Source organism: Mchenga conophoros, linkage group LG5 (assembly GCF_057382185.1).
Source record: "Mchenga conophoros isolate Kocher_MC1m ecotype Shallow Benthic linkage group LG5, M_conophoros_male_GT1.1, whole genome shotgun sequence".
In the NCBI taxonomy this organism is placed as follows: domain Eukaryota; kingdom Metazoa; phylum Chordata; class Actinopteri; order Cichliformes; family Cichlidae; genus Mchenga; species Mchenga conophoros.
The window spans coordinates 7818860-7831028 of record NC_140530.1 but is presented as its reverse complement, the minus strand read 5'-3'; the positions used below and the strand labels follow the sequence as shown (position 1 = coordinate 7831028).

The 12169-nt window shown below is 40.9% G+C and overlaps 1 protein-coding gene across 3 annotated transcripts in view; it reads left to right on the top strand.

Moving 5' to 3' along the window:
* The window catches only part of cntn4 (contactin 4), a 218326-nt gene that overhangs the window by 127664 nt on the left and 78493 nt on the right, over positions 1 to 12169 (top strand). For all 3 annotated transcript variants that reach the window (XR_014892415.1, XM_085273021.1, XM_085273020.1), the window contains exons 9-11: positions 3734 to 3873; positions 10841 to 10970; positions 11718 to 11868. Coding sequence is in view for 2 of the 3 variants with exons in the window: in XM_085273021.1 (XP_085129147.1) it covers positions 3734 to 3873; positions 10841 to 10970; positions 11718 to 11868 (421 nt within the window). In the remaining variant the exon portion in view is untranslated. The remainder of the gene's footprint in view (positions 1 to 3733; positions 3874 to 10840; positions 10971 to 11717; positions 11869 to 12169) is intronic.

The window sequence follows — 12169 nt, the reverse complement described above, 5'->3', positions numbered from 1 at the left end:
CTACACGGTGCATTTCAAGGTCCTGCACCCATCCGTCGGTAAACTGTACCTGGGCTTGTTGCAGTGACCTGAAGTTACTAAACTTCATGAGTGTATGCACTCACTCCAAGAACCGTATGATTATAAATATGCATATAAATATGCTACGATGAGATAGCTGACTTCATCTAACTAGCAAATGTTTTCCAGGCTACGTTGGTGATGCAGTTTTTTTTAATGTGTATGATATTTTTGTCATGCGATTTTAATAAAGCCGGTCCTACAACCGCATCCAAGAATAACATGCAGCTTATCTCAGAACTGTCGGTGAAAACTATTCTTGGAGCTAGGTTTAATTGAGCTGCATTTTAAAGAGGTGCAATTTCACTATTTGTGTATATTTTCTAAGTTCACTATTTTGTCATGTGTTGAGAAAAACACAGATTTAAAAATTACATGGTCTAATATTTACATTTAGCATAACTGCAACATTATTTTTTCGTTTTGTTTTTTTTTAAAGACTCGAAAGGACTTGAAATTCAAAATTTCAGACTTGTGACTTGACTCGGACTTTTACACCAGTGACTTGAGACTCGACTCTGACTTGCCTGACATTACTTGAGACTTGACTTGAGACTTGAGGATAAAGACTTGAGACTTACTCGAGACTTGCAAAACAATGACTTGGTCCCACCTCTGACATTAGGTGAGATCTGTGGAATGGAAAAGTGTGGTCAGCTATTCCTCTTGTCCTGCTACTGGCCTTGTGTGATATAGGATGATAGTGGCTGGACCTACATATCAAGAGGAACGCACAGAACATTACACACAGGGAGAGCTTTAAAGATCTAGTTTTATGTACCTCTTTTCCAGCTTAGTCATTAACCAGCCCTGAGTTACTTGCATGACACAGCAAGAATCAATTCTCCCTCCGTATAATTATACCATTATTTACCGAGACTGTATTGAATGGAGCGTTTTTATGGTGCCGGTGCCCACCCTAATGAATATGGATCTGGTTTTCATCCTTTTTGTTCAGATATAAGAACACTTGGAAAGTAAAAGAAAGCATAAAAGGAGTTCAGTGATCTTTTTACATTTTTTTTTAGCTCCAGTCAAAGGCAGTAGATGTGTAATTCAGGGTTTGTTACTGCACTTCAATGAAGACAGATGTTATCATTCACTTGTTGGTTAATTAATGCAGACGTGTGGAGAGAGAGTGTGGACCCAAGTGCAGACACAGACGGTGAGAGACTTAAAGTGAAAGCGAGCCTTTATTACAGCGAGGCAAAGGAGAGAATGACAAAACTGGGAAAAACCTTAAAACAAATATAAGGAAATTAAAGACCGAATACGAAAACCTGAGACAAGGAACAATGAACCTGGAACATGGAGAAATGCAGCAGGTGATACACAGTTGATCCGGCGACAAACAGAGGAAGACAAAAGGCTTAAATACACAGAGGGTTAACGAGGGAATGAGACACAGGAGGAGACACACACAACTGGGAGAAATCACACGCAACGAGACCGGGAGAAGCAAAACTAGAAAAGCCTGACATAGCGCAGGGGACTGTCAAAGTAAAACAGGAAACACGAGACAGTGAAAAGCACAGACATGAAACCATAACTTGACTAGATGTGACACAAGGAACAAAGGGGAAGTACGGAGACAGAGATCAAGAGACTAGAAACTAAATAACAACGACATGAAAGACTATTAATAATTCAAAAACACAAAACGCCGGCTCACAGACCCAGGCCCATGACACTCACGTCACTACGCCTCAAATGTATGCACATATACAAATGTGTGTGTGTGTGTGTGTGTGTGTGTGTGTGTGTGTGTGTGTGTGTGTGTGTGTGTGTATACACACATATATAATGCACATACTCACTGGCCACTTCATTAGGTACAGCTGTTCAAGTACTCATTGATGAGTCGTTCACGTGGCAGCAGCTCACTGCATTATGGCATGTAGAGATGGAAGAAAGGAGATTTTTTTGAGTGAACATGGTGTGCTTGTTGGTGCCAGGCAGGTTGGTCTGACTATATCTGGTGGTCTACTGGGCAGAAGGTTTTCATAAGACCCTGTGCAGTTCTGTGAAAAGCCTGATTGAAACTTTGCGTTTGGACCTTAAGAGAGCCGTGCATATGTGAATGCCCACAAACCTCGATGAGCTGAAGCAACTTTGTAAAGACGAGCCAAAAGTGCAAATATGTGAGAGACTGATAAAGTAAAGGATTACTTCATGTTAGTGCTGATAAATGTGCTTCTGCACGCCGAATGACGGGGATGTTAGTTTTTCACAGGACTGCTTAGAGTCCTGTGAAATCTTTCTTATTCACAGGATCGTGTGAAATTCAAAATACAAGTGTTGCTACAAGTGGGAAGAAAATTTGTAACTAGAATTGAATAAAAGCACACAACAACCACACTACTAAACCACTCCTTTTACTGGATTTAACAGCTTATTAACAACCTTTGGTTTCTGACATAAATGCATGTTCTATTTGTTTTTATAATAAATGACTGAACTGATTCATTATTCAGTTTTAAAATGATGAGCACTGTCATTCACTGCACTTTGTGATTGATGTTCTGCAGTCTATTACACAGTTCCAGTATAAATAATGCAAATAACAACTGGGTTAAAGGGTCTGCAGTCTTCCTCGAAAGCTGCATTATGCCCCCAAACAGCAGAGAGAGAGTGCAACCTTTCCTTGCCTCCATATATTACAGTTCAATTTTCAGTCGTTAGAATATGACATCCTTCAAGACTTTACTTCTGCACATTAGAAAGATCATTTCTCATTCGTTCTTAGCATTTACAAATGTGTTAGAAAATTAGGGCAAATAACAAAGTGCAGCTGTCTGCACTTTGGACAAAGATTGGTCGTATGTGTCTGCGCGATCAAAACAGATAAACTTAAAGAGTTCTGCTCATTATGCTTGCATTATTTCATTGTGTAAATCCCTGCACTTGTAATAGTGCTTCTAATTGTGAAAATCTCCCACGCCCTTATGTGTGGGTCATGGATATAGAAGATGCAGAGGAGAAAAGAGGATGGATGGATGGTATGATGGTTGTCTACTGTAGTTCTTCCCCTGTTGCGTTGGAAGAAGGGTGTGACGTGTGAGGCTGATGAGTGTATTTGACTAAATGTCAGACTAATCAGAAGGTTGGTGGTTCAATCCCTGTCTTCTCGAGTCTGTATGCCAAAGCATCCTTGGACAAGATACTGAACGCTGAGTTGCCCCTGGTTCTTTGGAGCATGAATGTGTGTGAATGTTAGGTGCAATAGCATGCACTTAGATGCAGAAAAATAGGTGCTTGTGTGAATGAGACATGTTGTGTACAGTGCTTTGAGTACTTGAGTAGGAAAGTCCTATAGAAGACCAGTCCAGTGAAAGTGTAGTACTACACATGCATGTTTATTTCAGGTACTGTGTAAATTTCCTCATCAGCAGGCATTCACTGTCAATGACAAGGAAATGACAAGATAAGTGTAACACTTCAGGAATCCACAAAACATCCAAACATGTTGATGGCTTTGGATCACGCTGTCTGAAAGAAACGCTTTATTTCGGTAGCACCAACTTAAGCACTGATATGACATCTTTTGTGCACAGTACTTTTGTGGGTTAACCATAGTGTTTTGCTGCATGTATGAGGTGTTTTGAGAACATCAGATTTGTGAATTGAAAAAAAAGTGTTCACTCTAATTGCCTCGTACTTCCGCTCTTTCCAGCTCCTCCTCATCTCATCGAGACGCCCCAAGATGTCCAGAAGCTCATCGACGACTCGCTGGCGTGGGAGTGCAAAGCCACCGGGAAGCCCAAGCCTTCATACAGGTGGATGAAGAACGGGGAAAACCTGGAGTCTACCGAGGTGAGAGCTCCCGGCGACCCGCGTGTTTTTAGAACTGAAGAAAAGGGCTAGACCTTCTTCGGCAGCTTCGCGACAGATGTTTCTCACACACTCCGCGCTGCCGAATGAAGGATTGGAGCAGCCATGTACTGTACTTTCAGAGCTTTATTGCGCTGCTTGTTCAAGCTTTACTGACTAATTACCTTGCATTATATTCTTCTTCATTACAACACAGTGCCTCCTGTTCAGTTTATGTTACTCACTTCTGCAAAACAGCATTTATTTCAAAGGAATTAAACTGTGTCTGCTGTGCTGAGAGACGAAACTGTAAGCAGGCCAAGTACAGTGATGTAAGAGCCACCCTAATCTTCTGCTAAATCTCTCCACGCCGAGCGCGGTTATTAATCCTGTGCCACCAAAGAAGAAAAATACAAGATTCTCTATACAAACATTGTATATCCTACTTTCATTTTAGCTCGCCGCCCCCCTCCGGGTCCCCATTATGAGTCCGGTGATGAGAGATGAGTCTATTAGGACCAGCCTACTTCCACACCTAACTTTAACTGAACTCTGCTGTTGGCATTTGCAAAAATATGATCCCCTGTATTTGTTATTTATGTTGGATTATGATATCAGATCATTTAGTCAGGTTGTTTGGAAAATAACGATTGGACATTCAGGCACAGCGTGCACCTGATAAATAAACAGGCATTATGTTAATTTGCTTCATTATGCAAGAAAGGCGACAAACACACCAGAGGATATCGATCAGTACTTGAATGTTATACATGTGGTTGAAATGAACTCTGTGTGTTGTTATTACTGGAGGCAGTACTCCACACAGCACAGGCTTTTTCATATAAAAAAACTGATTTGGCTTGCCATCAGGGGAGAGTAATCAACAACCTGTTTAGCCAATGGCAAACGCTTTTATCAGCACCTCTTATGAGGTAAGGCTCTTGTGTTTTCGGTGTGTGAGAGTAATCATGTTATTGTTTTTCTTATTTGGTAGTTTCTTAAAAACAGTAAACAACAAAGCATTTGATTGATCCCGTTTGACTCCCTGTGACCTTACTGCTTCTTTCTCTGTTTACTGGAGGTGCAATGACAAGTCCAACAAATGTTAATAAACCCATATTTTGTTCACAATGAGCGACTAAGGGTTGATAATATTATTGGGCATAGACAGAGTTTTTTGCTCAAGTAAAAATGAGCAGAGGTTCAGCAATCTGCAAAATTGTAAAACTGTTTGAATATCTTATTATTTACAGTACATAATATCATCAAAAGATTGTGAGAGTCTGGAGAACAAGGTACAAAGCAGAAACTCAATATTCAAGGCCCATAATCTTCTCCCGTGGCGTTGCATCAAAAACATGCACGATCCTGGCATGGAGATCACCGCACAGACTCCGAAACACTTCCAGAAACCGCTGTCTGTGACCACAGTTTACAGTGCCATCCTCGAATGCAGGTTAATCTGCTCCATCAAGCAAAAAAGACGCTACAAAATCAGGAATGTTGCAGTCTTCTCTTTCTCTAAACTTACTGAATCCAGGAATGAAGCTAGGAAACACGGTTTGAACACAAGAAAAGTGGAAAACTGTTCCGTGGTGGGACAAATCAAAGAGAACATTTCTGGAAACGTGGACGCCACATCCTCTGGACTAAAGAAGAGTTCAAAAGCATCTCTGATGGTATGGGTGCATCGGTGTTTTTGGAATTGGCAACTTGCACAACTGAAAAGGCAACATATGCTCAAATCCACATGATGTGTTTTTCAGCAGAGGCCTTGCATAATTCGGCAAGACGATGCTAAACTACATACTCCATCTATTCATAAAGCAAAGTAGAAGGATCTGTGTGCCGAAGTGGCCTGCCGTCCAGACCTTTCACTAACTGAAAACATGAAAAAACTAAAGAAACAAAGACGACACGAGGCTGCTAGACTCCTATAAAAGACAAGTGCAGGAAAACATTTCTGCCTCAAAAGTCCAGCAACTAGTCTCCTCAGTTGTTAGATGTGTGCGAACTGTTGCTACAGGAAGAGGGGAAGCTACACAGTGATAAACACGATGTCACTAATATGACCTTTTTTAATTAAAATGCTAAACATTTGATTTATATTTTATATTCTACTGTCAATAAAACAGATTTGTGAGATTTGCACATTTTACACAGTGTGCGTGCTTTTTAAGAATTTGGGTTATAGATTAAATTTCTAAAGATCGCTTCAAAAACGGAGGAAAACTACACGCACAGTTCATCACCCTCTGGATACGGGGCAGTAAGTGCATGATTAAAGGTTAGAGTGATGGCACTGATGTTTGTGCTGCACAATTCTTCTTAACATACACATAATTAATGGATACATTCCAAACGCATGGGTGAATGGATTAATCAGCAAAGGTGTTGCATTGTTTGAAATGCCACCATTAACCGCAGTGGCTTAATGAGTGGAAGAGGGAAAGGTCAGTGATGTAAGAAGCGGTGGGGAGAGGAGCCGCCGTTTGTTGTTATTTATTAACGATGAATCAATTGCGGCTCTTCTGACTGAGCAGTTCACTGAAAGTAACTTCTGATGAACTTTGAGCATAAAAAAAGAGCAACGTAAAAGTCATTTTTTGACTGTCGGTTCCTGGAGGGGTCAAATAGTCAATTATATGTGCGCTACATTTACTTGTTAAATGATGACATATGGACCGTCCACTAAGCTCACATGCTTTCAGTGTACTGCAGTGCTGTGCCCCTGTTTTAATACACATGAACAATCATTCAGCTGCCATTCTAGCCCTCTCCAGCTTTAGCATTAGCACGTTCTTGGATGAAGTAGGAACAGTTTCTGGAGTCTTCCTCATACCTTAGGTGGTTCTTTTCTCAACTCAGCACTTGACTTTTATTTTAAAAAGCAAACTTACCCTCTCCTAAAAACTAAAGACTAGCATAATCATAGTTTTGTAGGCAGCTGTGGAGTGGCAGATAATGATGTCATTAACCTTCCAAAAACAGACTAGTATTGGGGTTTTTTTTACCTTCATTTATCATCAGAGTCATAGCAGGACTGTACTTCATGTGTTTTTGTTTAAAAATTAACTTTATCCAGAACATTCTATATTATTTCTTTGGATTTCAGCTGGTTTATAGTTAAATTGTTACTCTTCTCATGAATCCCTTTTCTCCATGAATGTTGGACACTGGACTTAATTATACCTCCTTGGACAACAGAGCACAGTACTGTGCAAAGGTTCTAGGCAGGTGAGAAAATATGCTGTAAACAAAGAATGCTTTCACAAATGGAAGTGTTAATAATTGATTTTCATCAATCAACAAAATGCTGTGAATGAACAAAAGACAAAAAATAAAAACAGTATTTGGTGTGACCACCCTTTGCCTTCTTCTTGGTACACTTGCACACAGTTTTTGAAGGACCTCGGCTGGTAGGTTGTTCCAAACATCTTGAAGAACTAAGTAGGCTTCCTCACAGCCTTCTGTCTCTTCATGTAATCCCAGACGCACTCGATGATGTTGACATTAGGGCTCCGTGGGGGCCGTACCATCACTTCCAGTACTTCCAGTTCTTCTTTGCGCTTTGGCTGTGTGTTTGGGGTCGTTGTCCTGCTGCAGAATACATTCGGGGCCAATAAACAATCATTTATATTTGTGAAAGTGTTTTTTGCTGACAGCATTTTTCTACACCTGCCTAAAACATTTGCACAGTACTGTAAATTTGCATTATAAAAGTTGAAAGAATTTTTTTTAACTTTTTATTTTGTAGTTTTTCCAAATTTATAGTACATGCAAACAAAAATATGAAAAGGAACACAAAAGAAACAAACTAAAAGGAATAAAGGACACTTAATCTGTGGAAGAGAAAAAAAATATTAAAAAAATTAAAAATAAAATAAACAACAAGGAGAGGTCCCTGCCTTATGGGGATGAGTCTTATAGGCTATCCATTTTGTCCACTGTTTTCGGTGTTTGTCAGATTTCAGTCTCAAAGTGTAGGTCATTTTCTCCATTATATATATGTCCTCGATTACATCAGTCCATTCTTCCAATTTTAAAGGGTCACTTTTCAGCCTGTTTTTTGTTATTACCTTTTTGCTTGACAACAACATAATTTTAAACAAGTAATGGTCCTCCTTTCTTACATTTTCCCATATTCCAAAATATATTACTCGTGCCTCACACGGCACGTCATACCCCAGCACTTTCTTCATTGTTACTGCAATGCTTTCCCAGTAAGGTTTGATATTTTTACACTTCCAAAACACATGAGAATGATTGGCGTCCCAGTCTCCACATAATCTCCAGCATCATTTGTGTATAATTTTCTGAAACATCCGTAGACAAATAAGTGCAAAATTCATTCCTGGAACCAGAGCCGTTGAAAAAGCGGACGTCATTGCTGAGTTCTGTAGCGACGCTTTAATGGGTTTTTACATATTTTTGAGATTTTTTATTATGGACCCACAGCGAACAAGCTTTTGTGTTCAGTTTTTCTCAGGATTGCTTTTATTACCTGTGTCAGAAAAGCTATGTTTCTTTTCTTGTGGCATTTTCATCTGAAGGACCTCACTCTCTGCTGCTTTATTGACAATGGCTGCAGGATTAAGTAGCGCTGCAATTAAAAGGAAACTCCACCGTGAAACAGGATTTAGTCCATTTAAAGGACCACCGTACTCATAGCTTACTGCTCTGCACTTGAATTTAGGTTTCCCTGCTCTCTTAGGACTCTTATCCAAAAGGCTTCAAATAATGTTGCTTTAAGTGTGGTTTAATACTTAAAAAGGATCAGAGAGATGGTTGAAATTCCTTGTTTTCCATGTTCGTTCAAGCTCAAGTGGAGCAAACAGGCTTCGCCTCAAGTTTTGTTCTTGTTATTATAAAGCCACTGTTGAGCTTAGTTCATGTCTGCTACTTCTGTCCTGCTCAGGCACATTAAATGAATCAAACATCTGAGTAGAATGAGCAGATTTCTTTAACATTTCTCCTCCAGTGAGCACTAATAATTTCTTTTTGCTTGAACCCTTTTTCTTAGTCAACAACAGTGTTGGTCAAGTAACTAATTACTGATTACTTCCCAAAAAAGTAATCCCGTTACTTTACTGATTACTTATTTTCAAAATTAATTAGTTACTTAGTTACTTTTTAAAAACACGATTTACAACTTGAATAGGTAATAAAGCGATAGATGTTTCAGCCCAATTCTACTTTTTCTGCATAATCCATCATACAAAATGTAATCAAATGGAAAAGTCTCTTTTTAAAACTTGTTTTATCAGTTTTAATCTCTTTTTTTTTTTATGCATCAAGCAAAAATTTAATTATATGCAACATTCACTGACTGGAAGAAATTTGTTTAACATTTAAACCTATTTTCTGCACATTCCAGCACATAAAATAAAATATTTTTTGTGTTTACACTCAGTCTTTCAAATAAATGCAAGTAAAACACAGCAGAAAATAAATCAAATCAAAGACTCAGCGGTCCTGTTGCTCTATTTTCACCTGTAAAGCAGGAGTGGCGTAGGTGGAGGTTTACCCTGGTGCAGGTGTGCCGCAGCGGTCAGTTGAACAAGTAACGCGTTACTGCTCATCTCTGGTCAACAAAGATCAAACTTGAAAGATTAGAGTATAAGAGAATGAAAGACCCCCCACCCTTTTGTTCTGGAATGCAAATGAGTAGATTGAAGCTGTGATAATATCATATGAAATGTAGCCTGTGCAAGTGTTACAGGCATTTTGCATCATTCTTACAAAGACTAGTAATAGTAATCCTAACCCCCCCCCCCCCCCCCCCCAGAAAAGCTCACTTTTTCAATTTATTCATATTTTTTGAGTTTTTGTTTTGTCTTGTTTGTTTGTTTTATCACGTAAATCACACCAGAGTTGTTGGCAAATGACATTGCCAATCATTTTCATTCAGCATAAGGCGTACAGATGGTCCCCCCCAGGTCCCTGCATGAAAAACTGCTGATTTGAGAGGAATGTCATGGTTAATTAATAGCTGCCATAAATGGGAATGCTTTCCATGCACAGACTGATACACGCCAGCATTCGCCTCCTTCGCCAGCAGGGATGTTCGCCCCTGCACATCCGGAGGTGCCTGAGCGGTATGGAAATTCAGGCGCAACCTGCTCAAACACAGGATTAGTTTGTGATCTTTCGACGAGGACGGTCTCTCTTTTCATGTCACAGTACCTTAATCCCCGGCAACTGGAGCACAGGCCGCTCCAAAAAAAAAAAAAAACCCTATGGAAATAGGCTCTGATGACATTATGGGTGAAGCCGGAGGAGAACGCAGCAGACGTAGGGACACGGGGGAGGCGAAAAACCTGACACAGCTGCATAGAGATGTATGAAAACTGCTCAAGGATTTAATACTGTAGTGAAGGAGCGGTGCGAAAACTCGAGTTCAGGGAGATAAATGTATACTGGGGATTAAATGTCCGACTGATTCACTGATCCAGCCGAGTTTTTAGTTCATTGGGCCTAGCCGTCCTTAAATAGATTTTAATTTGATGGCTCAGTGACGAGCAAGATTTTCCCCCCGTAGGCGGGCAAATAGTCCAAACAGATGAAGCGGTGGTACAGCGTGACCATGTACACAGCACTTAGTATGTACAGGGCATACCTATCTGGAAAGCAATTTTCACAGCGCTGTATACCTCAGATGTCTCGATACTCCTTCCCCTCTTATCCCCTCTTTCTGCTGAAGGGGAAACGGGCCCTGTGGTGCAGTCAGAGATATAAATAGAGCATGGTTTTATTTCACTCTCATAAACATGTAGATTGATTAGGGTCATTTTCCGCTAGCCTGCCTCTATCCACCCAAGCCTTTGCCTCCATTAGTGATGAAAACCTAGATTTATTGCCACGTCTGTCACTTCCAGACCATAATTCACTGGGCCGCTGGCTGCCTGTTTTTATGTAGATGAGCCATGGGAGTAAAGCATATTAAAGGCACATGTCTGTTTGTCCGTAGGAACGCATACAGGTCGCCAGCGGGGTGTTGTCAATCAGTCGCCTGACCCTGACTGACACCGGCATGTATCAGTGTGTGGCCGGCAATAAGCACGGGGAGGTCTACTCCAATGCAGAGCTGCGAGTTATAGGTAAGACCCCGCCCCAGTTTACAGAGTGTGCAGGGATGCGCACACCCACTCTGGCATGTGCGCATCCCTGCTTGAGATGTGTGCGCAAGAGTGTTTGTTTTCAAGTTTGCTCCCTCTTCAGATGACCTCTGGCCTCCCTCTTATTGGCCACTAATTGAAAAGCATTAATTATAAGATGAATGCGTCCTGCTGACAGTGATGTATGCTCGGAGCTGCTTTGTTCACCAGCCTCGCCCATCTGCGCTGTCAAGCCCGTCACTCTTCGCTCTTTGTCGGCAGCCGCCCTCATTCACCATTCAACCTCCGGCGCGTCTCATCCTGATCGTGTAGCCGATTGGGCTCGGGCTCAATACACCTGATTTTACTGGTCAATGGGGAGAAAAAAAGAGGATGTCGGGGAGGTTATCGGACAGCACACGATTTTTTTAAAGCGAGTTTTAGCGCAGGCGAGTTGTTATGAGAGTGATCAGACAGCACATGCAAGCCTGTTATCAATCTCTTCAACCCATCAGCTGTGGGCATTACTATTCAGCGTTCTGATTACTAATTATTCGCATTATAAAGATCTTTAATCCACTGTCATTGATTTACCCGCAGCAATAATTCAATGTATTTGTAATGTAATGGTGAAAAACTGTTGAGCCCCACATTTAAAATGAAATAAACGATCAGAGATGAATTGTAGGAAGGAGAAGAAAGTGTGAGGCTTTTACAAATACTGGCTTTAACATGCTGCTCTTGTCTCAGCTGTTGCCCCAGATTTTTCTCACAATCAACTGAGGAGCCAGACGCTGGTGAAGGTAGGAGGAGACGCGCTCGTCGAGTGCAAGCCCAAGATGTCTCCTTGGGGTGTGATCTCTTGGCGGAAGGGCAGCGAACCACTGCGAGAGACCGACAGGTAGCGCAATATTTGCTTTTACCACGACACTAGAACTGCTGTGCTTTTTGCATGTGCTCTTATTGCTCTGAGACACAAAGACAGACACGTCTAAACAACACTCGCCCCCTTCCACACCTCTCATCTGGTTCTCATTTAAGCATATCGCTGTAAAAGCCTCCAACAGCAGTGTGTTGTGCAGCTGGTTGCCATGAATGACGAGATGCACACATTTTAATAACAGAAAATGTAAATCACTGGCGCATTAGCACATTTTAAATGCCTGTTTGACTTGGCAAAGGCAACTTCCTGTGTACTATTT